At 38.7% G+C, this 22,510-nt stretch overlaps 1 protein-coding gene across 5 annotated transcripts in view; it reads left to right on the top strand.

Annotated features, from left to right (window-relative positions):
- Positions 1–15,940: 15,940 nt before the first annotated feature.
- Positions 15,941–22,510, top strand: part of SNCA (synuclein alpha) — a 113,808-nt gene continuing 107,238 nt past the window's right edge. The window contains exons 1-2 of one of the 5 annotated variants that reach the window (XM_055384084.2): positions 15,941–16,029; positions 18,590–18,735. In XM_055384084.2, the coding sequence (XP_055240059.1) occupies positions 18,615–18,735 (121 nt within the window). In that variant the 5' untranslated portion in view covers positions 15,941–16,029; positions 18,590–18,614. Of the gene's footprint in view, positions 16,030–17,090; positions 17,543–18,095; positions 18,160–18,589; positions 18,736–22,510 lie in introns of those variants that run through there. The other 4 variants (XM_055384081.2, XM_055384085.2, XM_004039121.5 and 1 more) reach the window with 4 other exon arrangements.

Below are 22,510 nucleotides of genomic sequence, written 5' to 3'. Positions count from 1 at the left end.
TCCTTTCCACTCCTTTTAGAGTAAACAGAGATGAATTTATGCATTGGTTGCCTGTACGTGGTATGAGAACATCCTTGGCCTCAGTTTACTTCGTTCAGATTTCATCAGTTGCTAGTAGCTTTTGCTGATATGTGAATGTTCTGTGCTTATTAAGAAAGGTTATTATTGTGGTAACAAAATCTACCTTTAAATCTAGTGTTATAAATTCAATTATTTTACTGTTGATCCCTTTAAATTCACCATATTCCATGAATAGAAAGTGTCTAGGACTTTGTCCTGTGGGAATTTCTTATTTTAAGTAAACACTGAGTGCTAATGCATGTCAGCTCTCCTCTTGCCATTTTGAGATTTTCAAGATCTTGCTAGCTTTGAAAGTTAAATTGGGTGAAATAAAAATGCTGCAATATTAAAAAAATTTAAATCTCAAAGACCTCAAGACATAGTTCAAGACTTTTAAAAGTTCAAGTGTTTGTCAATAAATAATAAAGAATCATTTGTTGCTTTAAAAAAGAACAGCAAAGGATGTGTAACATAACTGGAACATTCAATAATGGCTCTATCAAATTCCTAAAATAAGCTTAAAGAAACATAAGATCTACATATTAATATTTATGACTGTTTCTGAAAAGGATATGAGTTAAAATCTTTCCCAACAGTTGATATTAAACAAAATGTTTGTCCAAACAAAAAAACAGAAATTTAATTGTATTCTTAATTAAAATGATGTAACTCATATTATATGCCAATTAAAAAATAAAGGGAACCACTGGGGGATTGGTCATTTAAAAAACTGATATAGGGGCTGGGCGAGGTGGCTCATGCCTGTAATCCCAGCACTTTGAGAGGCCGAAGCGGGCAGATCACCTGAAGGCGGGAGTTTGAGACCAGCCTGACCAACATGGAGAAACCCTGTCTTCTACTATAAATACAAAATTAGCTGGGCATGGTGGTGCATGCCTATAATCCCAGCTACTCAGGAAGGCTAAGGCAGGAGAATCGCTTGAACCTGGGAGGCAGAGGTTGTGGTGAGCCGAGATTGCACCATTGCACTCCAGCTTGGGCAAGAAGAGTGAAATTCTGCCTCAAAACAAAACAAAAAACTAATATAGGTGATGAAAATTGTGGCTGTTGCTATAAATTGTTACTGGTCAATGAGTTTACTACAGAAACATGTACACACACGTATACAATAAATGCTATATATTACATGAATTTGAAAAATAATATGCATTATGGGACAGCAACTTCAACTTTTCACAGATTTTAAATGCAAACATTTGAAAAATGAAGGAAGAAGAGAATATGGAAGTGGAGAAGGAGCTGGGGAAAAAGGAAAGGAAGGAAATGAGAAATACACGTTGGATAAACAAACTGATAAGTTGGTGCATTTTGAAAAGAGAGTTGGATAGAGAACTGAACCATATTGGTAACTGGAGATATGACTCATTATTTCATGTAATGATGGTATGAAGCACCAATTGGGCTAAGAATGCATTAAAGGAAAAAACATAGGCATTGGAAACAGGAGAGCTGGGTTCAAATCCTGGACCTATACTTAAAGCTCCCTAAGGACTCACTTTCCTCATGTTTCAAGTAAGAGGGAGAGAGGGACTCATTATTCTTACCTTAAAGGTTAATGTGGGGGTTAAATGCTAAGAGGCAAGAAACATATTGCTTGCTACAATTAGTGCTAAAACGTATTACCCCTTTTCTTACTCAATTTGAGAGGTGCTAGGTTCTTAACATTTGTGCATTTTCTTGTTTGTTTTACATATAGGCAGAGGAAAGGCAAGATACCATCTTTAGTCATTTAAATCTACGATTTGGAGAAAAGATGTTTTCAAAGTATCCTTGCTCATTGACTTTGCTATACTAGAGAGTATGAGTATTAGCTTGCAGACTTTGTGAGTGTAATAATAAAACATAATTCTATGCATCTAGAAGTATAAGCAGAATTTTTACTGAGTAATTTTAAAATTTTTTTTGCTATTGTTCAGATCAGCTTAGTCCAAATTTTTTAATTAGTTATTGAGGTAGAGACTAAAACGTACTTTCTCTTACATTACATACTGAAAATATTATTGCATGTTTGATTAGTTAATATGCATATTATTAATTATTGTAGGTAGTAAGAAAACTGATCTAAAATCTTTGTTTACTCAACCTGTTTATCATGGTCTTAAGGAACTTTTTGTAAACTGCTTTATAATTTTACTGTCATATATTCAGAATAGTCTTATTCAAATACATCCAAAACACTGAGTATATCAATAAAGTCTTTCAAAAATCAGGAAAAAATAGTAGGTTTTTCCAAAGATAGAACTTAATATAAGAATTTCTGTAACTGTACTGAAGGACTGCCAAAGGACATAATGGAGTAACAGAAAGATTAATAAATGCAGAAAGCAGGGATCTTCCATAAGAGAAGAGCAATGAAAGATAGAGGTTGGGGTTATTAAAACCAAAAAGCTTAAAGCCATACCTCTGTAGAGTTGGCACTTATACTTCTGAGGTGAGGTGCTGGCACCTCAGGAGGCATGAGGTGAAGCCTTGAGGAGCTTCAGTCAGATGCATGAGGAAGGTGCACTGCATGGATGGCTGGTGCTGGTTACTCAGATGCTCAGGGGAGGAGTCCCACATTGTTGGGCCTCAGAGATCTGAGAAGAGGATGCTGCATTCAAGGTCCTGGAATCCCTGAAGGGAGCTTATATGGTTTGGCTCTGTGTCCCCACCCAAATCTCATCTTGTAGCTCCCATAGTTCCCACGTGTTGTGGGAGGGACCTGGTGGGAGATAGTTGAATCATGGGGTCGGGTCTTTCTTGTGCTGCTCTCATGATAGAGAATAAGTCTCATGATATCTGATTGTTTTAAACATGGGAGTTTCCCTGCAAAAGCTCTCTCCCCTTGCCTGCTGCCATCCACATAAGACGTGACTTGCTCCTCCTTGCCTTCTGCCATGATTGTGAGGCCTCCCCAGCCATGTGGAACTGTAAATCCATTAAACCTCTTTCTTTTGTAAATTGCCCAGTCTCAGGTATGTCTTTATCAGCAGCATGAAAATGGACTAATACAGCATATTGGTACCAGGAGAGTGAGGCACTGTTGAAAAGATACCCCAAAATGTGGAAATGACTTTGGAATTGGGTAACAGGCCAGGGTTGTAACACTTTGGAGGGCTCAGAAGAAGACAGGAAAACGTCAAAAAGTTTGGAATTTACTAGATATTTGTTGAATAGCTTTGCCCAAAATCCTGATAGTAATGTGGACAATAAAGTGCAGGCTGAGGTGGTCTCAGATGAAAATGAGGAACTTGCTGGGAACCGAGGCAAAGGTAACTCTTGTTATATTTTATAAAAGAGACTGGTGGCATTTTGCCCCGCCCTTGAGATCTGTGGAACTGGGAACTTGAGAGAGATAATTTAGGGTATCTGGCAGAAGAAGCTCCTAAGCAGCAAGGCATTCAAGATGTGACTTGGGTGCTGTTAAAGGCTTTGAATTTTAAAAGGGAAGCAGATCATAAAAGTTCAGAAAATTTGCAGCCTGACAATGTGATAGAAAACAAAATCCCATTTTCTGAGAAATTCAAGCTGGCTACAGAAAGTTGCATAAGTAACAAGAAACCGAATGTTAATGCCCAAGACAATGGGGAAAGTGTCTCCAGGACATGACAGAGGTCTTCACAACAGTCCCTTCCATCATAGGTCTGGAAGCCTAGGAGGAAAAAATGGTTTTGTCGGCCAGGCCCAGAGTCCCTGTGCTGTTGTAGGCTAGGGACATAGTGCTCTGCATCCCAGCTGCTCCAGCCATGACTGAAAGAGGCCAATGTAGAGCTTGGGTCATGGCTTCAGAGGGTGCAAGCCTCAAGCCTTGGCAGCTTCCACATGGTGTTGAGATTGCAAGTGCACAGAAGTCAGGAATTGAGGTTTAGGAACCTCTGCCAAGATTTCAGAGGATGTAAGGAAAGGCCTGGATGCCCAGGCAGAAGTTTTCTGCAGGGGTGGGACCCTCATGGAGAACCTCTACTAGGGCGGTGCAGAAGAGAAATGTGGGGTGGGAGCCCCATACAGAGTCCCTACTGGGGCACCTCCTAGTGGAACTGTGAGAAGAGGATCACTGTCCTCCAGAACCCAGAATGGTAGGTCCACCGACAGCTTGCACCATGTGCCTAGAAAAGCTGCAGACACTCAGTGCCAGCCCATGAAAGCAGCCAGGAAGGAAGCTGTACCCTGCAAAGCCACAGGGGCGAAGCTGCCCAAGACTGTGGGAACCTACCTTGTGTGTCAGTGTTACCTAGATGTGAGACATGGAGTCAAAGGAGATCATTTTGGAGCTTTAAGATTTGACTGCCCCACTGGATTTCAGACTTGCAAGGGGCCTGTAGCCCCTTTGTTTCGGCCAATTTGTCCCATTTGGAATGGCTATATTTACTCAATGCTTGTACCTCCATTGTATCTAGGAAGTAACTAACTTGCTTTTGATTTTACGGTATCATAGGTGGAAGGGACTTGCCTTATTTCAGATGATACTTTAGACTGTGGACTTTTGAATTAATGCTGAAATGAGTTAAGACTTTGGGGGACTGAGAAAACATGGTTGGTTTTGAAATGTGAAGACATGAGATTTGGGAGGGGCCAGGGGTAGAATGACATGGTTTGTCGCTGTGTCCCTACCCAAATTTTATCTTGTATCTCCCATAATTCCCACATGTTGTGGGAGGGACCTGATGGGAGATAATTCAATCATGGGAGTGGGTCTTTCCTGTGCTGTCTCTCATGATATTGAATAAGTTTCATGAGATCTGATGGTTTTAAAAATGGAAGTTTCCCTGCACAAGCTCTCTCTTCTTGCCTGTTGCCATCCATGACATGCTCCTCCTTGCCCTCCACCATGATTGTGTGGCCTCCCCAGCCATGTGGAACTGTAAGTCCATTAAACTTGCTTTTGTAAATTGCCCCATCTCAGCTATGTCTTTATCAGCAGCATTAAAAAAGACTAACACAAGAGCAATAAGAATGTTTCTGGACATGTAGAAAGAAGTTAAAGGCTGGAACCAATTGCTGTCACTGGAACGAAGGAAGATGGCTGGAGTGCGGGTGCCACTAACAGTAACAACTATCAAATAAGAAGGATCAAATGCCTTTTCTCCCGCCTTTCACTGTCTTCTAAGGTCATTAATTGGCAGAATATCATAGAAAGCCTGATGGTACAGGAACATAATTTGTGGACCTTAGCCCCAGTGCCAGAGAGAAAGGGGAAAAAAATAGACTTAAAGAGCAATGGCTTTGTAACTAGCATAGTGACATTTCGTAAGTTTAGAAAACTCTTATTTTATCAGTTTTGTTCTGCAAATTCACTTATTTAGTTATTAACATGTGTTGTTTTTGTGATAATCCATCAAAAAGAACTGAGTATCTGGTGTTTATGGAAAGCAAGCTAATATCTGAGTATAATTTTCATTTCAATGTTAAACATCTTTATTTAAATACAGAGAACAGTCGACTATCATCATCATTTCAATTGATTATCCAACTATGACATCTAGTTGTAAAACAGAAATTAATTCTCAGAAGTTATTACTTTCTATCAAACCTTAAATATTCATCAATAAGATACATCTTCTTTTCTAGGACCCTATAAAATGATTAATAAATTTATTATTATTATTTACTGTACAAATACTCTGCTGTTATTTATTCAAACAGAAGTATTCCATATCCTGAATCAGTACAATGTTAATCTCCTCTGTTTACTATGTCCGTGGAAAAATGTGCCAGTGATTTGATTAGGACCATAAATATTTGTTTTTGTATTCAGAGTCCCTTCATGTTGTCAAAATCCTTACTGCCTGTATAATCATGTTTATTCCTTGTGATTTTGTTTGTTTTGTTTTGTTTTTGAGACAGAACCTCACTCTGTCACCCAAGCTCCTGGAGTGCAGCGGCATGGTCACTACTCACTGCAGCCTCGACCTCCCATGTTCAAGTGATCTTCCCCCCTCAGCCTCCCAAGTAGCTGGTACTACAGGTGCATGCCACCAAGCCCAGATAATTTTTAAATTTTTTGTAGATACAGGATCTCCCTTTGTTGCCTAGACAGGTCTCAAATTCCTGGGCCCAAGAATTCCTCCCACCTCAGCCTTCCAAAGTGCTGAGATTACAGGCATGAGACAACATGCCCAGCCCTGGCATTCAATTTCAGCATCTATAAAACTGTATTTATTTTAAGGTTCCTCTTGAATCACAATTTATCCACTGAGTATACATATCAGGACACAAAACACACTCTATCACAATTGGAAGGACAGGAAATTTGGAGAATATAGTATAAAACTAATGTAGTAACTAGAGTAGCCTAATTTTTCCCAAAGGGTCCATGAATTCACACCCTACTGGACAGCTGCTCTCAAGTTTTCATTTTTTTCACAGAGTGTTCAATAATTCTGTCATTGAAAAGTGTTTCTGCCAGGATTGATGGTGTGAAATAAAATTTATGGGAGCCATTGCTTTGGACTGAGCTCTTGCACTAGGCCCAAGGGACCAAACAAAAATAGAGTGACTCATGTTACAGTCCCACATTATCAAGCCAAAACTAAGTTGTTTGTCTGACCTTCCTAGAAATCAAGAGAGTAAGAGATAATAGCCAAATCCCTAGAGGAGCCAGTTTTAGCTGGCATGATAAGGAAGTCCCCTCTGCTTTAACTTTTATAAGGAAAGTACCTTTGAAATAAGAAATCTACTTTTTGCTCTCTGTTTCTGCTTTCCTTGGCCTTTTACTGTATATAAAACCAAACTCCTCTGCTCAGCTTATCAAAAAACTCATTATATTATATAGAATGAAGTGTAGCCTGATTCTAGAATTACAGATAAAAGCCAATTAAGACCTTTAAATAAGTTGTAATTTTGTCTTTTGGCAACAGTTTCTGAACTGAGTCTGGGCAATAAATAATCCAACAACCAGGTAAAAGGAATGGAGAAAGATGAGTGAATTCCTTAAAGCTGTCTTTTCTCATTCTGGTAAGTTCCTTCACTCTACTAAAATAAATAATTCTACCACCTGGATAAATTTGGTTCCTTAATGGAAAATAATATCATCAGTAAAAGTGGAAACTGTGGGTAAGAAAACGGAAATAATTAAAATGCCTAAACCAACTTTACTGTCATTAAAATATCAAGCAGCTGAACTAGAATGATTCAATAAGATTTCAAATCAACTGTTAGCAGTCTTTTCATGTAGAAAGAAGTCTGCATTTAGGAAGCCGCTGAAAGAAATTGCTAAGCTCTAAGGACAGGTCCTGTCCAGACCAAAGCAGGCCCCTAGCCCAACAGGGATCCCTTGGATAAGGAGACCATTTGCTGCAATAAGAAAAAATGACATCAAAGGAGAGGCTGAGTGCTACGATCTGAACATCAGCGGGTGAGGAATCTCTTGGGAATCTCCTGGATGCTTGCTCTGGACACAAGGCAGGCACTGGAGATGTAAAGAAATGTGTGGCCCTCAATTGTTCAACAAATAGCCATCAGTTCAAACTGAATATGTAATAACGCATCAGTCCGCAATCAGAATTTCAAGGCCCAGAAAAATACATTTAAAAGGTCAATCCTTTAGAATATAGCAATATTCTTTAATGTCTATGCCCTGTTTAGCAATCAACCTTCCACATTTTCTACTGAGTTTTCTAGACAGCTTAGAATGAAAGTCCTACAGGGTAAGAAGTTCAAGAGTTAATGGATGCTTTTGTTCTTCCAGTTGGTTCTAATAAGAGTGGTAAAATACAACAGCATATTCTTTATAATTTGATTTTAATCCAATTTTGTACATTCTCAGACCTAAACATTGTTTACCACACTAATTATTTTTGAAGTTAACCTCCCCTCAATACCCTTTTTAAAGAGTGAGTGCTGAAATTATAACAGCCATATGATATTGATGAGGCTGCTTTTAGAGCCTCAAATTCAAGCTCCAGAAATTTATTTTTAGTTGTGCATATTTATTGTAAAATATTTGTAGTGCCAGCTTATGTTTTCTATGTCCAGATTTTGTTCTCCACCTTCTGAAGCCCACAGAGTATGAAACAAGCATTTATAATGGAGATGATGGTGCTAATTTTATGTATTTTATTCCCTGGCATATTTGATTGCAATAGAGTAGACAAAAGGATGGATTAGTAGCTATGATCTTTCTCTCTCTCTCTGTCTCTCTCTTTCTCTCTCTCTCTCTCTCTCTCTCTCTCTATATATATATATATACACACACACACACACACACACAGAAGGCATCAGATAGCTCATGTGTGTATACACATACATATATATAGGATATAATGATTTATATGATATATATGTGATGTAAGTCTTCATGTCATCCATAGGTATAGTATCAGTTGGTTAATCTTGGGCCAGTCATGTAGCTTCTACAAACTTTAGGCTTTCTGGACAAAGCAGTATATAATGTTCATTATGTAGCTATGCCAAAACAAAGGTCAAAATAAAGAAAGATTCTACCTAGAGCAAAAGAGAATTTATATATATAAATTTTATATGCAAATTATATACAGTTTTATATACAAATATAAATATCACCCTGATGTAGTAGTTTGCTAGGATTGCCATAACAAAATGCTACAGACTGTGTGGTTAAACAACAGAAATTTATTTTCTACCAATTCTGAAAGCTAGAAGTTTGAGATCAATGTATCAGCAGGGTTGGTTTCTTCTAAGGCCTCTCTCCTTGGCTTGTAGATGGCTGCCTTCTTCCAGTGTCTTTATATTGTCTTCTGTGTGTGTGTCAGTGTTCTAATCTGCTCTTCTTATAAAAATATCAGTCAGATTAGGGTTCACTCCAAGGTAAGAACTGAAGAGCATGCTCTTTTCTTTGATGGGGACAAGTGACTCTATCTAGACATAAGTCTTTGGAGAGCAGTCTCTCAGATGCTGACCCTCTCTACAATGGAGAGAGCACATGGCATGGCCTGCTAAGCTACTTCTCTGCCATTCTGCTAGGCAGGTTTCAGGCCCTGACAATATAAGACGTGAGCCTCTACTCATCTTTGGATAAGTCTTTCTGCATTATTGCAAATACAAGAAGCATTTTGTAGCTGTGTAGTAAAGAGAGGAGAACACTTGCAATATTCTTAGTCAAGATTCTCAACTCCCTGAAGAAAAACAGTGTATTTTACATAAATTCATGCTGTTATAATTACATTACATAGAAAGATTATTAACCAAATATTGTATATATGAAAACAGAGTTGAAAGCTCTTCAACTATTTCAGCTGATGACTCCCAAGATGGACCTGACTGTACTGATATAATCTGATGGATTTTTATTTGAAGCTATTCTAACAGAACTATATTTTATGGTATGGAAATGAAGAGAATTGTTTTAGGGAAGAGCATGTTTAATGTTTTCAAATATTTTTATCTCTGACTTAAATTTTGGCTTTTCTAGTTTGTTTCAAATTTTCACACTAGGGTCAATTCTCTTTTGCTTTAGGTAGATTTTTTTTAAATCTTGACCTTTGTTTTGGTGTATTTCTGCCTGACTGGAAAAGTTTTTGTAATACCACTTTCTTTTCATCTGATTAGTAGCTCTTCTGTGTCCATAGATAAATATATCCTTTACTTCTGTGAGCATTATTTTGGTATATGTATTTTTGTTCCAGTTAGGAAAAGAGCAGCAAAATGATTTTCTTTCTTGTTTTCTTCCTAAAACTTGCTTTGGAAGCTAAGTGGGAGCAGCCCTTTCACACACCATCATGGTAGTTATTTACGTGCGTTAGCTCGATTCATTTTCACAAATTTATGAGATGGTTAAAGTTAACTTTTGTTTCTTAAAGAGAGAGAACAAGTGGAGAAAAAGTTCAACTGCAGATGCTTGAGATTGTATTGTGTGTTGCTTAAGAAGAAATATGGAGTCAAAGTGCCTCATCATTTACCAGTTGTGTGACATATCACAAAAAGAGGGAGTGTAACCAGCCAAAAATTTAACTTGGACAATTGGATTGGTAAAAACTTTTTATGGGATATGCAGGAATACAGTTCTTAAAATTTTATAAGATGGCATAAAATTTATTTCTTTGATAAATGACATTTTCTTAAGATATCTTTCTAGAAATGGAATTGCTGAGTCAAGATGCATATTGAGGGATTTGATACATATTTTTAAATTACCTTTTAGAAAAGGTAATTTTTTAGTAGGAAAGTAGAAGTTTATCTCTTATTGCTAGGCGTACTGATTTTTTTTCTTTTTCTTATCTGCATTTAATCACTTTTCTTTAATGAGCATATACTACTTGTATAACAGAAAATAAAGGATGATTATATTTGTGAAGTGTCTTGTCAGATTGTCCTGTCCAGTTTGAAATCCACTTTGACTTTTAATCTACCTTGAGATGTTATTTTAGCTCCCTACAGGTTAAGGGCATAATCCAAGATGATTAAGGAGATTGAATTCTCATTTAATTGATTGTTGCCACAGACACTTACACAGAGATAAAGTCATTAAACACATGTCTCGTTTACATTTGAAAAGACATGGCAAATAATTTTACTGCTTTCTTCAATATACATAATGTCATAATATTGTGAGTGTGCATATGTATACCATTCTGTCTATATCTTAATGATCTAGAATGTATATGCTACTTTCTTACATGAAAATGAGCTGTACATATTTGAGTAATATTGGTGACTTTTTTATATAAATCAATTTTTCCTTTTGATGATTACATTATACGAAGATGTTTGAATGCTGTTTTTTCTTTGTTATGTGTATACTTATACCTGTGAAACATCTAGCTAGATGTCCTGCAGGAATCAGTTTTACATATGTAAACAGGTATATTTCTGTACTCTAAATTTTGATAATTAAAATAATTCATAACTTTATTATTCAACTCTCAAGTGTTTAATAGCCATTACTAACAAAAATTTCTCTTTGTGGCTAATCTGATTACTTGGAATTTTTTTTATTGTGACCAAAAAAAGCAACCCTGCACATACAACTGTAATTTCAATATTTTAATGACGAAATTTAAGGATAATTTAAATAGAAATGGACTCAGAAAAGAATCAGTAAGACTTAGTGAAGGATCATTGTCTATTATAGAGAAGTTGATTTAAGATTAACTTATTAGTAATATTTAACATATATAAAGAATTATTAGACTGGGTATATAGGCAAGTGTTTTATTCTTGGAAGACAAAAGAAGAAAAATTGAATTCAACCGATGTATACGAAAATAAAAAGTAACAGTAAATTAAAAATAGATAATTAAATAAATATATGATACAGTATAACGTTTTATAGTCAAGATGATGTTACAAATCCATATTTATTGGCATGGATATGTTTTTATACTGAAGTGTTTATCAAATAGCCATTAAGAGATAACTTCTTTGAATAATTTGCTTTCTAAATTTCTTAACTACATAAATTTCCAGCTTTATGTGGAACACCAAGTTTTCAAACCATTAGTGATGTGCTTTTTATATGGTGTTGAAAAGTTTCTTTCTTTCTTTTTTTTTCCCCCCCCAAGATGGAGTCTTGCTCTGTCGCCCAGGCTGGAGCGCAGTAGCACGATCTCGGCTCAGTGCAACAACCACCTCCTGGGTTCAAGCAATTCTCCTGCCTCAGCCCCCCAAGTAGCTGGGATTACAGGCACCTGCCACCACGTCCAGCTGATTTTTGTATTTTTAGTAGAGACCGGGTTTTACCATCTTGGCCAGGCTGGTCTCGAACTCCTGACCTCAGGTAATCTGCCCACCTCGGCCTCCCAAAGTGCTGAGATTACAGGCGTGAGCCACCATGCCCAACCTAAAAAGTTTCTTAAACGTCACTTTATACTCTCAAATTATCTAGAAAGGAAAATGTATTAGATTCCTGGATATTTTGGATATTGTAAGGAACATACTTATTTGCTGTATATACTCTGTAACAGTATTGTAACTTCAGTTCAAAACAATACACAAAACATTATAAGTTCCCTTGATATTTTAAAAATTCATTTATTTTCTTCCTTTCTGAATACAAATGCTGTTCAGTCTGTTGATTCTTCACTAATCTGAAATATTAGGGACTGATTTCTGAATTGGATATTCATTCTGAAGCCTTTCAGAGCCACTGGCACAAAGAGTCTGTCAAACTTGGAACACCATTTGTTGTATCATTTTATTTTTTTCTCTTGGCAAATCCACATAATTCATACAGGACTACGCCAGTGTCTTTTGAAAGAAACAAGGTTTAAGAAAGTAAAAATGTTAATAAAGATAGTGAATGTTAATTCTGTCATTGTTACTGTATTTCTTCAAGCTGTGGCTGCAAACTGCTTTGAGTGATGTTATTGTAACTCGCACATTAGGGAGAGAAAGAGATGTTTGGTAGATTTTTAATTAATGATCCCTATCAATGCTTCTTGAGCTTTCCCACTCTATCTCTCCACAACTTCCATCCCTGGTTGGAAAGTTTTTGCTTACCCATACTAAGTGAGAGTTATTGATGGGAAGGCATCAGATATCTCACGTGTGTTGCTGGTGGGATGGGAGACTGTGGAGGATGGGAATAGGTGGAAATCTACCGCAATGGAAAAAAAAAAAAAAAAAAAAAAAAAAAAGCATGTCCTAGGACACCCAAAACATGGAGGCTAGATAATAACAATAGCTATTTGTACTGAGTGCTTCCACTCTGCCTGGCTCTTTGCTATGAGCCACATTATTCATTCCTTACAACAATCAAACAAGACAAGTAAAATATCATGCCCATTTTTTAATGAGAAAACTAGAGATTAGAGAGGTTATAGATACTTGCTCTGAGTCACTAGTAATGAGTAGCAGAGCTTTAATAAGTCCCTGAATTTAGGTTGTATCTAGTATATTTACTCTTAGAAGTCTATCATGCTCACCAGAGTTGCGTGTATTTCTTGGGCTCATTAATGTGTTTTTTTCTTTCTAAAACTAAAGTCACTTGAACTTGTTAGATTTTGAAATATTTAAATATCTTTTCTATCTGGCTTTAACATCTTTAATCTTGGAATCTTGCATGCCTTCATATTCTTAGGACCACAAAACCACAAGAATATTTAAAATGATATCTAGTGGAAACAATATGAAGTTGGCCATGGGGTCAAATTAGAGAATCTGAATACTATGCTTCTTCTTGATTGCTCTTCCCATTTCTTCAGAGTAACCCTATTCCCCCATCTCACGCTCACCCCCTTTCCAAAATCATACATAATGATCTCCCAACAGTATGCATTAGGCTTTCTCTACTCTACCCACTGTGAAATTACACAAGAAGCCTATCGCAATCTCACTACCTCGTCTCTCTCATAGGTTTACAGAAGGTGAGAGGAAGGTGCAGATAGAGAATAAGAAGCAGGTGGCTCCAGCATCAACATTACATCACCACTTGTGTTCACAACAAATACGGAATATTATCCAAAGATAATAAACGTTGTATTTTCTTAACTTAAACACATTAAATCAGTCCTCTCTTTAATCACTTGTTAATGGGCAGCGTCTTTATTTTCATGCCATTCTACTCTGCTGTCTTTGCTATAGCACAAGTTTACCACATACCATACCTAAAAATTCAGTTGTTCTATGGGGGTAAACAAAGTCTAGGTTAAGCATATATTTCATAGAATGTTAATCTATAGCAAAATTAATGAATTAAATCCAGATAAAAGAATCCTATTATGGTCTGGTAAAATATTTATATTTCACTTAGCAAAGAGAAAACAAAACATGAATATTATAGTTGTGAACAGAATATGCATGTTAGTAATGCTTCCAAATATGTTTTTACTTCATAACTTCATATTTCTTATGAGGTACAAGCCATTCAATTAGTTTAACGTTATATTCAGAGAGGCTAAAGATTTACTGAAGACCAGGCTGTCCATCAATAATGAAAAGAAAAATTTTAAAAACTTTATTTTAACTTCTAGTTCCCTTCTTTGTATTTGAGCAGCTTTGCCTCCTTAAGAATACAGACCTAGAACATATGCAATATCACTATCAATATTATGTGTAATTAAAATTTCATTGGATGTTTACTGTGTTCAAGGCATTTTAAGGAGTGACAAGAGTTAAACATATAGTTGTAATTCAAAATGACAACGAAATTAGTTTACAGTTTTCTTTTTTTGTAGGTAGTAAGAAATCATCTCCCCCTATTGAGGAATACCAATATAGAAAAGGCAAAACTTTAAATATGAATGAACTGTTTTATAATAACATAAGTTCTTCTTGATTTCCATTGTCACATCCAAATTTGAAGGCTATTTCTAACACAGCTGGGTTCTACCTTTTTCCTTCTCACTCTTTACCACACCCAATCTGTGAGGCTTCAGACACAAACTGCTAATTCAGGAGACAATTGTGCTTTCTGTAACAGTTTCTGCTAAATTGTCTCAGCTCTGCCACTTAAAAAAGCTAGGTGATCTCAGCATATCACCAAAACTCTTGGAGCTCAGTTTCTCTGTCTATAAAAGTTATATAAAATGTAATTTATCTGCTTGTTATGACTAAATAACATAGTACATTAGTCCTTTGCCAAAGGACTAACAAATTACCAAATACAAGTTTGGAATCATGTCAAACGTTTATAAGAAGCGCAACTGTCCAGAAATAATTCTCTCACATTGGTCTGTTGTAATGAGACCTAAAATATCTCATTTTATTTACCTCCTTGACTTAAAGCACCAGGTCTCAAGGAGGTCACTGTTATACTATAAATATGTCATATGAAATAATATATTAAATAATTGTTGTAATACTCTGTTGAGATACTAGTTGTAATGAGGCACAATGGAAAACTTATACTATTAACAGTAGTAAAAAGAAACAACAAAAAGCAATAGAAAACAAAACACCAATTCATGCAACGACATGAACGAACCTCACAAATATTATACTGAGTAAAAGAAGTCAGACAAATATAAAACAAAGTTTATACTACGTGATTAGATCTTTATGACATTCTAGAATATGCACATGAAGGTACAAGGTAACTGTCTGGAATGATGAAAATGTCCTGTGTCTTCAAAATAGTGTGGGTTACACTAATGCATGGCTTTTTCAAAACTGATTTAAAGGGACACAACATCTGAGCATTTCCCTAGGTGTAAATTACACTGCAATTTTAAAGAATCATCTAATGATATTGTGGTTATTTTTAAACAGTTCTTAAATTTTGTGGATGCATACTGAATGTTTACAGCTGAAAAGATATATATAAAGCTTGAATTTGGTGACAAAAAAAAGAGGGAGGATTGGTAGTGATAAAGTGAGTGGACTTATGGATGAGACATGATCAGCCATGCATTGAAAAAATGTAAAAGTTGGATGATCTTCACATGAGAGTCCTTTATTCTGTCTACTTTTGCATATGTTTGAATATTTTCCATAACAAAAAGTTGAAAATAGAGTGATCACATGAGTTAATCTCCTCATTTACAAAAAAGAAAACTGGAAACAGAAGGAGAACAAAACTTGTTCAAGGTCTCAAAGCCAGACAGCAAACTAGCTCCCAAGTCCAACCTTCTTGCTCTGGTCCTAAGCAAACAAAAAATATTAATATGAGCTACTGCATTATGGAAAGTCTGCTTTTCCAAAGGGCAGACCAATAGTTTAAGGAAGAGTTTAAATAATAAATATTTGTGATCTTACTTTCATGCTTTTCTATTTTCCACTGAACACATATGCATTATCTTCTATATGTCTTTTATGTATAATCATTTGCTTCCTGTTCCTTGTGGTTTTAAAGTTGTTTTGTATGTTTAAATTTGATTTTACTCAAATTTCAGAACCCAAATTAGCGCAAGAATCAGACAAAGCATAACTTTCTATAAATATAAAAACAATTAAAAAAACATACAGCAAAAACGAGTTGTTTCCCCCCTCCTCTTCCAGTGCTTAACTAATCTTCCGAATCCAGGCACAGAAAGCAAAGGCTTTCTGCTAGTGGGAGGAGCTTGCTTCTCCATTCTGGTGTGATCCAGGAACAGCTGTCTTCCAGCTCTGAAAGAGGTGAAAATGTGTTAAGCGATGCAAAAATTATCTTGAAGTTCGCGTGTGTATGTCTGTGTGCATGTGCGTGTGGCGGGTGGGGGGAGAGAAAAGGGGGTGTCAATTCTGAGGGCAACGAGAATCAGAAGTCAGAAAGGTGAGTGGTGTGTAGCATCTCCCTTTCAGAAGGGGCTGAAGAAGAAATTGGATATGATGGTCCGGTAGGCTAAATCACGCTGGATTTGTCTCCCAGATAAAGGGAGGTCTGCAAAGTAAGTCCCATTTCTAGAGCGAAAAGCCTTAGGACCGCTTGTTTTAGACGGCTGGGGAATATTTATTCCTTGTTCCACTGATGGGAAAAATCAGCGTCTGGCAGGCGCTGATTGGTGGAAAGGAAAATGGTGATAGTGGGGTGGGAAGAGGATTTGCTGAGCCTTCTCCTGCCTCCTCAACCTGTGACTCTTCCTTAGTAGTCTCCCCTTCACCCTCAGGACCCTTTCCGGCTCGTCCTAGATTAAGAGCAAACGAAAACCTTGAAGATATTGGAACTAAAGCGACCCCTAACGTTGTAACCTGTGACCGTGATTAAATTTCAGCGATGCGAGGGCAACGCGCTCTCGGCGGTGCGGTGTGAGCCACCTCCCGGCGCTGCCTGTCTCCTCCAGCAGCTCCCCAAGGGATAGGCTCTGCCCTTGGTAGTCGACCCTCAGGCCCTCGGCTCTCCCAGGGCGACTCTGACGAGGGGTAGGGGGTGGTCCCCGGGAGGACCCAGAGGAAAGGCGGGGACAAGAAGGGAGGGGAATGGGAAAGAGGGAGAGGCATCATCCCTAGCCCAACCGCTCCCGATCTCCACAAGAGTGCTCGTGACCCTAAACTTAACGTGAGGCGCAAAAGCGCCCCCACTTTCCCGCCTTGCGCGGCCAGGCAGGCGGCTGGAGTTGATGGCTCACCCCGCGCCCCCTGCCCCATCCCCATCCGAGATAGGGAACGAGGACCACGCTGCAGGGAAAGCAGCGAGCGCCGGGAGAGGGGCGGGGAGAAGCGCTGACAAATCAGCGGTGGGGGCGGAGAGCCGAGGAGAAGGAGAAGGAGGAGGACTAGGAGGAGGAGGACGGCGACGACCAGAAGGGGCCCAAGAGAGGGGGCGAGCGACCGAGCGCCGCGACGCGGAAGTGAGGTGCGTGCGGGCTGCAGTGCAGACCCCGGCCCGGCCCCTCCGACAGCGTCCTGGGCGCTCCCTCACGCCTTGCCTTCAAGCCTTCTGCCTTTCCATCCTCGTGAGCGGAGAACTGGGAGTGGCCATTCGACGACAGGTTAGCGGGTTTGCCTCCCACGCCCCCAGCCTCGCGTCGCCGGCTCACAGCGGCCTCCTCTGGGGACAGTCCCCCTCCCGGTGCCGCCTCCGCCCTTCCTGTGCGCTCCTTTTCCTCCTTCTTTCCTATTAAATATTATTTGGGAATTGTTTAAATTTTTTTTTTTAAAAAAAGAGAGAGGTGGGGAGGAGTCGGAGTTGTGGAGAAGCAGAGGGACTCAGGTAAGTACCTGTGGATCTAAACGGGCGTCTTTGGAAATCCTGGAGAACGCCGGGTGGGAGACGAATGGTCGTGGGCACCGGGAGGGGGTGGTGCTGCCATGAGGACCCGCTGGGCCAGGTCTCTGGGAGGTGAGTACTTGTCCCTTTGGGGAGCCTAAGGAAAGAGACTTGACCTGGCTTTCGTCCTGCTTCTGATATTCCCTTCTCCACAAGGGCTGAGAGATTAGGCTGCTTCTCCGGGATCCTCTTTTCCCCGGGAAACGCGAGGATGCTCCATGGAGCGTGAGCATCCAACTTTTCTCTCTTACATAAAATCTGCCTGCCCGCTCTCTTGGTTTTTCTCTGTAAAGTAAGCAAGCTGCGTTTGGCAAATAATGAAACGGAAGTGCAGGGAGGCCAAGTCAACAGGTGGTAACGGGTTAACAAGTGCTGGCGCGGGGTCCGCTAGGGTGGAGGCTGAGAACGCCCCCTCGGGTGGCTGGCGCGGGGTTGGAGACGGCCCGCGAGTTGAGCGGCGCCTGCTCAGGGTAGATAGCTGAGGGCGGGGGTGGATGTTGGATGGATTAGAACCATCACCCTTGGGCTCGCTGTTTGCCTGAGGTTGAACCACACCCCGAGTGAGTAGTTCTCTTGCCCACGCCTTTCCACCATCAACCTGTTAGCCTTCTTCTGGGATTCATGTTAAGGATACCCCTGACCCTAAGCCTCCAGCTTCCATGCTTCTAACTCATACTGTTACCCTTTAGACCCCGGGAATTTAAAAAAGGGGTTAATCTTTTCATGCAACTCCACTTCTGAAATGCAGTAATAACAACTCAGAGGATTCATCCTAATCCGTGGTTAGGTGGCTAGACTTTTACTAGCCAAGATGGATGGGAGATGCTAAATTTTTAATGCCAGAGCTAAAAATGTCTGCTTTGTCCAATGGTTAAATGAGTGTACACTTAAGAGAGTCTCACACTTTGGAGGGTTTCTCATGATTTTTCAGTGTTTTTTGTTTATTTTTCCCCAAAAGTTCTCATTCAAAGTGTATTTTATGTTTTCCAGTGTGGTGTAAAGGAATTCATTAGCCATGGATGTATTCATGAAAGGACTTTCAAAGGCCAAGGAGGGAGTTGTGGCTGCTGCTGAGAAAACCAAACAGGGTGTGGCAGAAGCAGCAGGAAAGACAAAAGAGGGTGTTCTCTATGTAGGTAGGTAAACCCCAAATGTCACTTTGGTGCTTGTTCATGACTGATGGGTTAGGATAATCAATACTCTAAATGCTGGTAGTTCTCTCTCTTGATTCATTTTTGCATCATTGCTTGTCAAAAAGGTGGACTGAGTCAGAGGTATGTGTAGGTAGGTGAATGTGAACGTGTGTATTTGAGCTAATAGTAAAAAATGCGACTGTTTGCTTTTCCAGATTTTTAATTTTGCCCTAATATTTATGACTTTTTAAAAATGAATGTTTCTGTGCCTACATAATTCTATTTCAGAGAACAGTTTTAAAAACTCATAGTCTTTTAAAAAATAATCAAGAATATTCTTAAGAATCAAAATCATTGATGGATCTGTGATTTCTTTTACCATCATGAAAAATGTTTGTCAATTTTAATCCATTCTGATTTTTAAAATATGACTTTGATATGCCCCTGTGATGTGTATAAAGAGACCTATTTGTGGCCCTAAAATGGAAAGAACAGATTAGTCTTTGATAGAGTTACTTCATGTGATCATTTGGTCTCTGTGAACACTGAGGACAGAGAAAAGTGCTTGAGGGCTGCTACTAATCTCTCAGAAACATTTATATAGTTCATCCATCAAATGACACACATACTAAAAGAATAAAGAAATTGATGCTTATTACCTACTTGTTCCTAAAGTTCCACCTTGGGGTATACACCCAAACTCTGACTCTCTTTTCTGCAACTTGAACTGTATTCAATTGAGTGTTATTTTACAAACCACTTTGAATTCCTTGGAAAAGAATAGACACACACTCTCATCCACAGGCATAGACACACACACTCAACACAGACACATTGCCCATTCTTCCTGTCTTCTTTCTCCTCTGAGCTTTTTCACATTCTCTGGTGGCAACTATAGCAGTAAGAGTCACAGGATGAACAGTCAGGTGGAGGATGACCACACTGAGTTGCCTAGCTGAAACACGTGCTCCGTCTATGTCTGCAAAGTGAAAGAAAGCTACACTATCTCTTCAACATAGATCAGTGGGGGAAATTTTATACTTGGAATGATTTATATGAATGCATCTCGTCAAAGTTCACAACACATTTTTTTTTTCAGTTTTTTATTTTCAGTTTTTAGAGTCAGGTCCTTGCTCTGTTGCCCAGGCTGGACTGCAGTGATGCCATCATAGCTCACTGCATCCTTGAATTCCTGGGCTCAAGTCATGCCCCCACCTCAGCCTCCTGAGTAGCCAGGATTATAGGCATGTGCCACTGCCTCATTATTTAGACTTTTCTTATGTTGACTTAATCTTCCCACAAATCTTCAATTAAATTACTTTTTTTCTACCTTAAAACATAGTTTCAGAAAGTCATTGAAATAGGGTGTTACAACAGGAAAAAATTGATGAGTTAATTTTAAATATTTTATGAAGTGTGAATTATACCTTTTTAGATGGAATTTGGAATACTGAATCAGTGACATGCAGTTTATCAATATCTTTCCGTTTGTCCTCAGATTTCCAAGTTCTGCAAGCACAAGTTTCTTTGACTTAGTTACCTTTTAACTGTTCATTGAAATCATTTTCAATGTCTCTCATGGCATTTAACACATAGCACATTCTATAAATTATTTATTGGTTACATTCTGAGTTCTAATTGAGAGTTGAACTTACACACAGAATTTAAGATAAAAAATGACCATGTGAAGACACAATAGTATAGTCCAGGGATTGGCAAAATTTTTGGTAAGGAATCAGATAGCATGTATTTTAAGCCATGAGATCTATGTCTTGGCCAGGTGCCGTGGCTCAGGTCTTTAATCCCAGCACTTTGAGAGCCCGAGGCTGGTGGATCACTTGAGCCCAGGGGTTTGAGACCAGCCTGGGCCACATGGTGAAACCCTGTGTCTACAAACAACGCAAAAATTAGCCAGGTATGGTAGCATGCACGTGTATTGCCAGCTACCCAGGAGGCTGAGGTAGGAGGATGGCTTGAGCCATACAGCTCACTGCAGAGGTTGCAGTGAGCCGAGATCGAGCCACTGCACTCCAGCCTGGGTGGCAGAGTGATACCCTGTCTAAAAAAAAAAAAAAAAAAACTATGTCTCAATTCTGCTGTTGAAGTGTGAAGGTAGTCACAAACAATAACTAGTGTGGCTGTGTTCCAATAAAACTTCATTTATCAAAACAGGTGGTGGGCTGGAATTGTCTTGTATGTTGTAGCTTGCTGACTACTGATAGAGTGGAAAGAACATGCACTAATCACACAAACCAAAGTTTTAGTTGAGACTACATCACTTATCACCTTTAGGGTCTTGGGGAAGCGTACTTAACATCTCTGAGCATCACTTCCCTGATTAGTAAAAAATATGATTTAGAAAACTGCAACTACCTTGCAGTTTTTGTGAGAATGTCATAATAAGACAGGACATATGAATAATTGAGCACACTTTTATATATAGGAACCATGGTTATTATTATCAAATAAACTCTCCAACGGAATAATTACTTTGCCAACATGTTTTCTATTTATTCTTTTGTCCTTCATTACATAACTAGTTTGAAAGACTGGAGGCGACCAAAGACCATTTTATAATTTCACTTATGGCCGAAGATGTTTGGTAGAAGCCTCATAAGAAAAGTAATCTCATTCCTTTATAAGAATATACTTTTAACAACTACTTTTTAACTCATTGAAGAACTACCTTAATGATCAGTGTTATTTTTGTGGGTTTTGTTCCCTCCATTTTTGTTATCTGCGTACACCAATTTTCAATCAACATACTTCAATTTAATAGACAAAAATTTCTTCAGATGACTCAGAAATTAATTAGATCTAAATCCAAAAGCAGAAAGATTTAATTATCTTTATATAATGCTCAGTAATATAAATGCAATAAATGCAAGAAAATGATGATCTTTGAGTGTCTTCCAATGCCACTCTGCTCAATAAGCAGCAGTGGCCATCAGTGAAATTGATAGCAAATTCTCAAGTCAAAATGTGCTTCACCTCACTAAGCTGACAAAGTCAACATAACATGCACAACAGGGATAACTGAGTTCTCAAAACTCTCAGGTATTACTTCTGACCTTCTTCTCCACTCTGTGCTCTTTTGAGGTTGGGAAGACAAGATAGGGTGGGTGTGGGACACCTCCGCTCAGGGAAGCCATCAGCTCTGGTGTCCCTACAGCATTTATACCTTGCTAGTCACATAACCACTTGGCACCTATTTTGTAGCTGTATGTTATCAATTACAGATTACTCATAAATTAAAGGTTAACCATCAATTACAGATTATTAGTAAATAATTATGACCTCAAAGAACAGCTGATTGGTTTGATACATGGTAACCTTATGAGGACTCTCATTTATCTCGTTTTTTTAAGTTATATACCTATCTCTTTGTTTGGGGTTGCACTACAAAAATATAAAATATGTTGCATAAGATATTTATAAAAATAATTAATTATAAGTTCTAATGGTGTGGTTTAGTGGCATTCTTTTTTTTTTTTTTCTGAGATAGGGTCTCAGTCTGTCACTTCACTCCAGGCTGAAGTGCAGTGGTGTGATCTGGGCTCACTGCAACCTCCGCCTCCTGGGTTCAAGTGATTCTCCTGACTCAGCCTCCTGAGTAGCTGAAATTACAGGCACGCACCACCACGCCCGGCTAATTTTTGTATTTTTAGTAGAGATGGGGTTTCACCATGTTAGCCAGGATGGTCTCGAACTCCTGATCTCATCATCCCCCGACCTCGGCCTCCCAAAGTGCTGGGATTACAGGCGTGAGCCATTGCAC

The sequence above is a fragment of the Gorilla gorilla genome, chromosome 3 (genome assembly GCF_029281585.2).
Source record: "Gorilla gorilla gorilla isolate KB3781 chromosome 3, NHGRI_mGorGor1-v2.1_pri, whole genome shotgun sequence".
In the NCBI taxonomy this organism is placed as follows: domain Eukaryota; kingdom Metazoa; phylum Chordata; class Mammalia; order Primates; family Hominidae; genus Gorilla; species Gorilla gorilla.
This window is presented reverse-complemented; position numbering and strand designations above follow the sequence as displayed.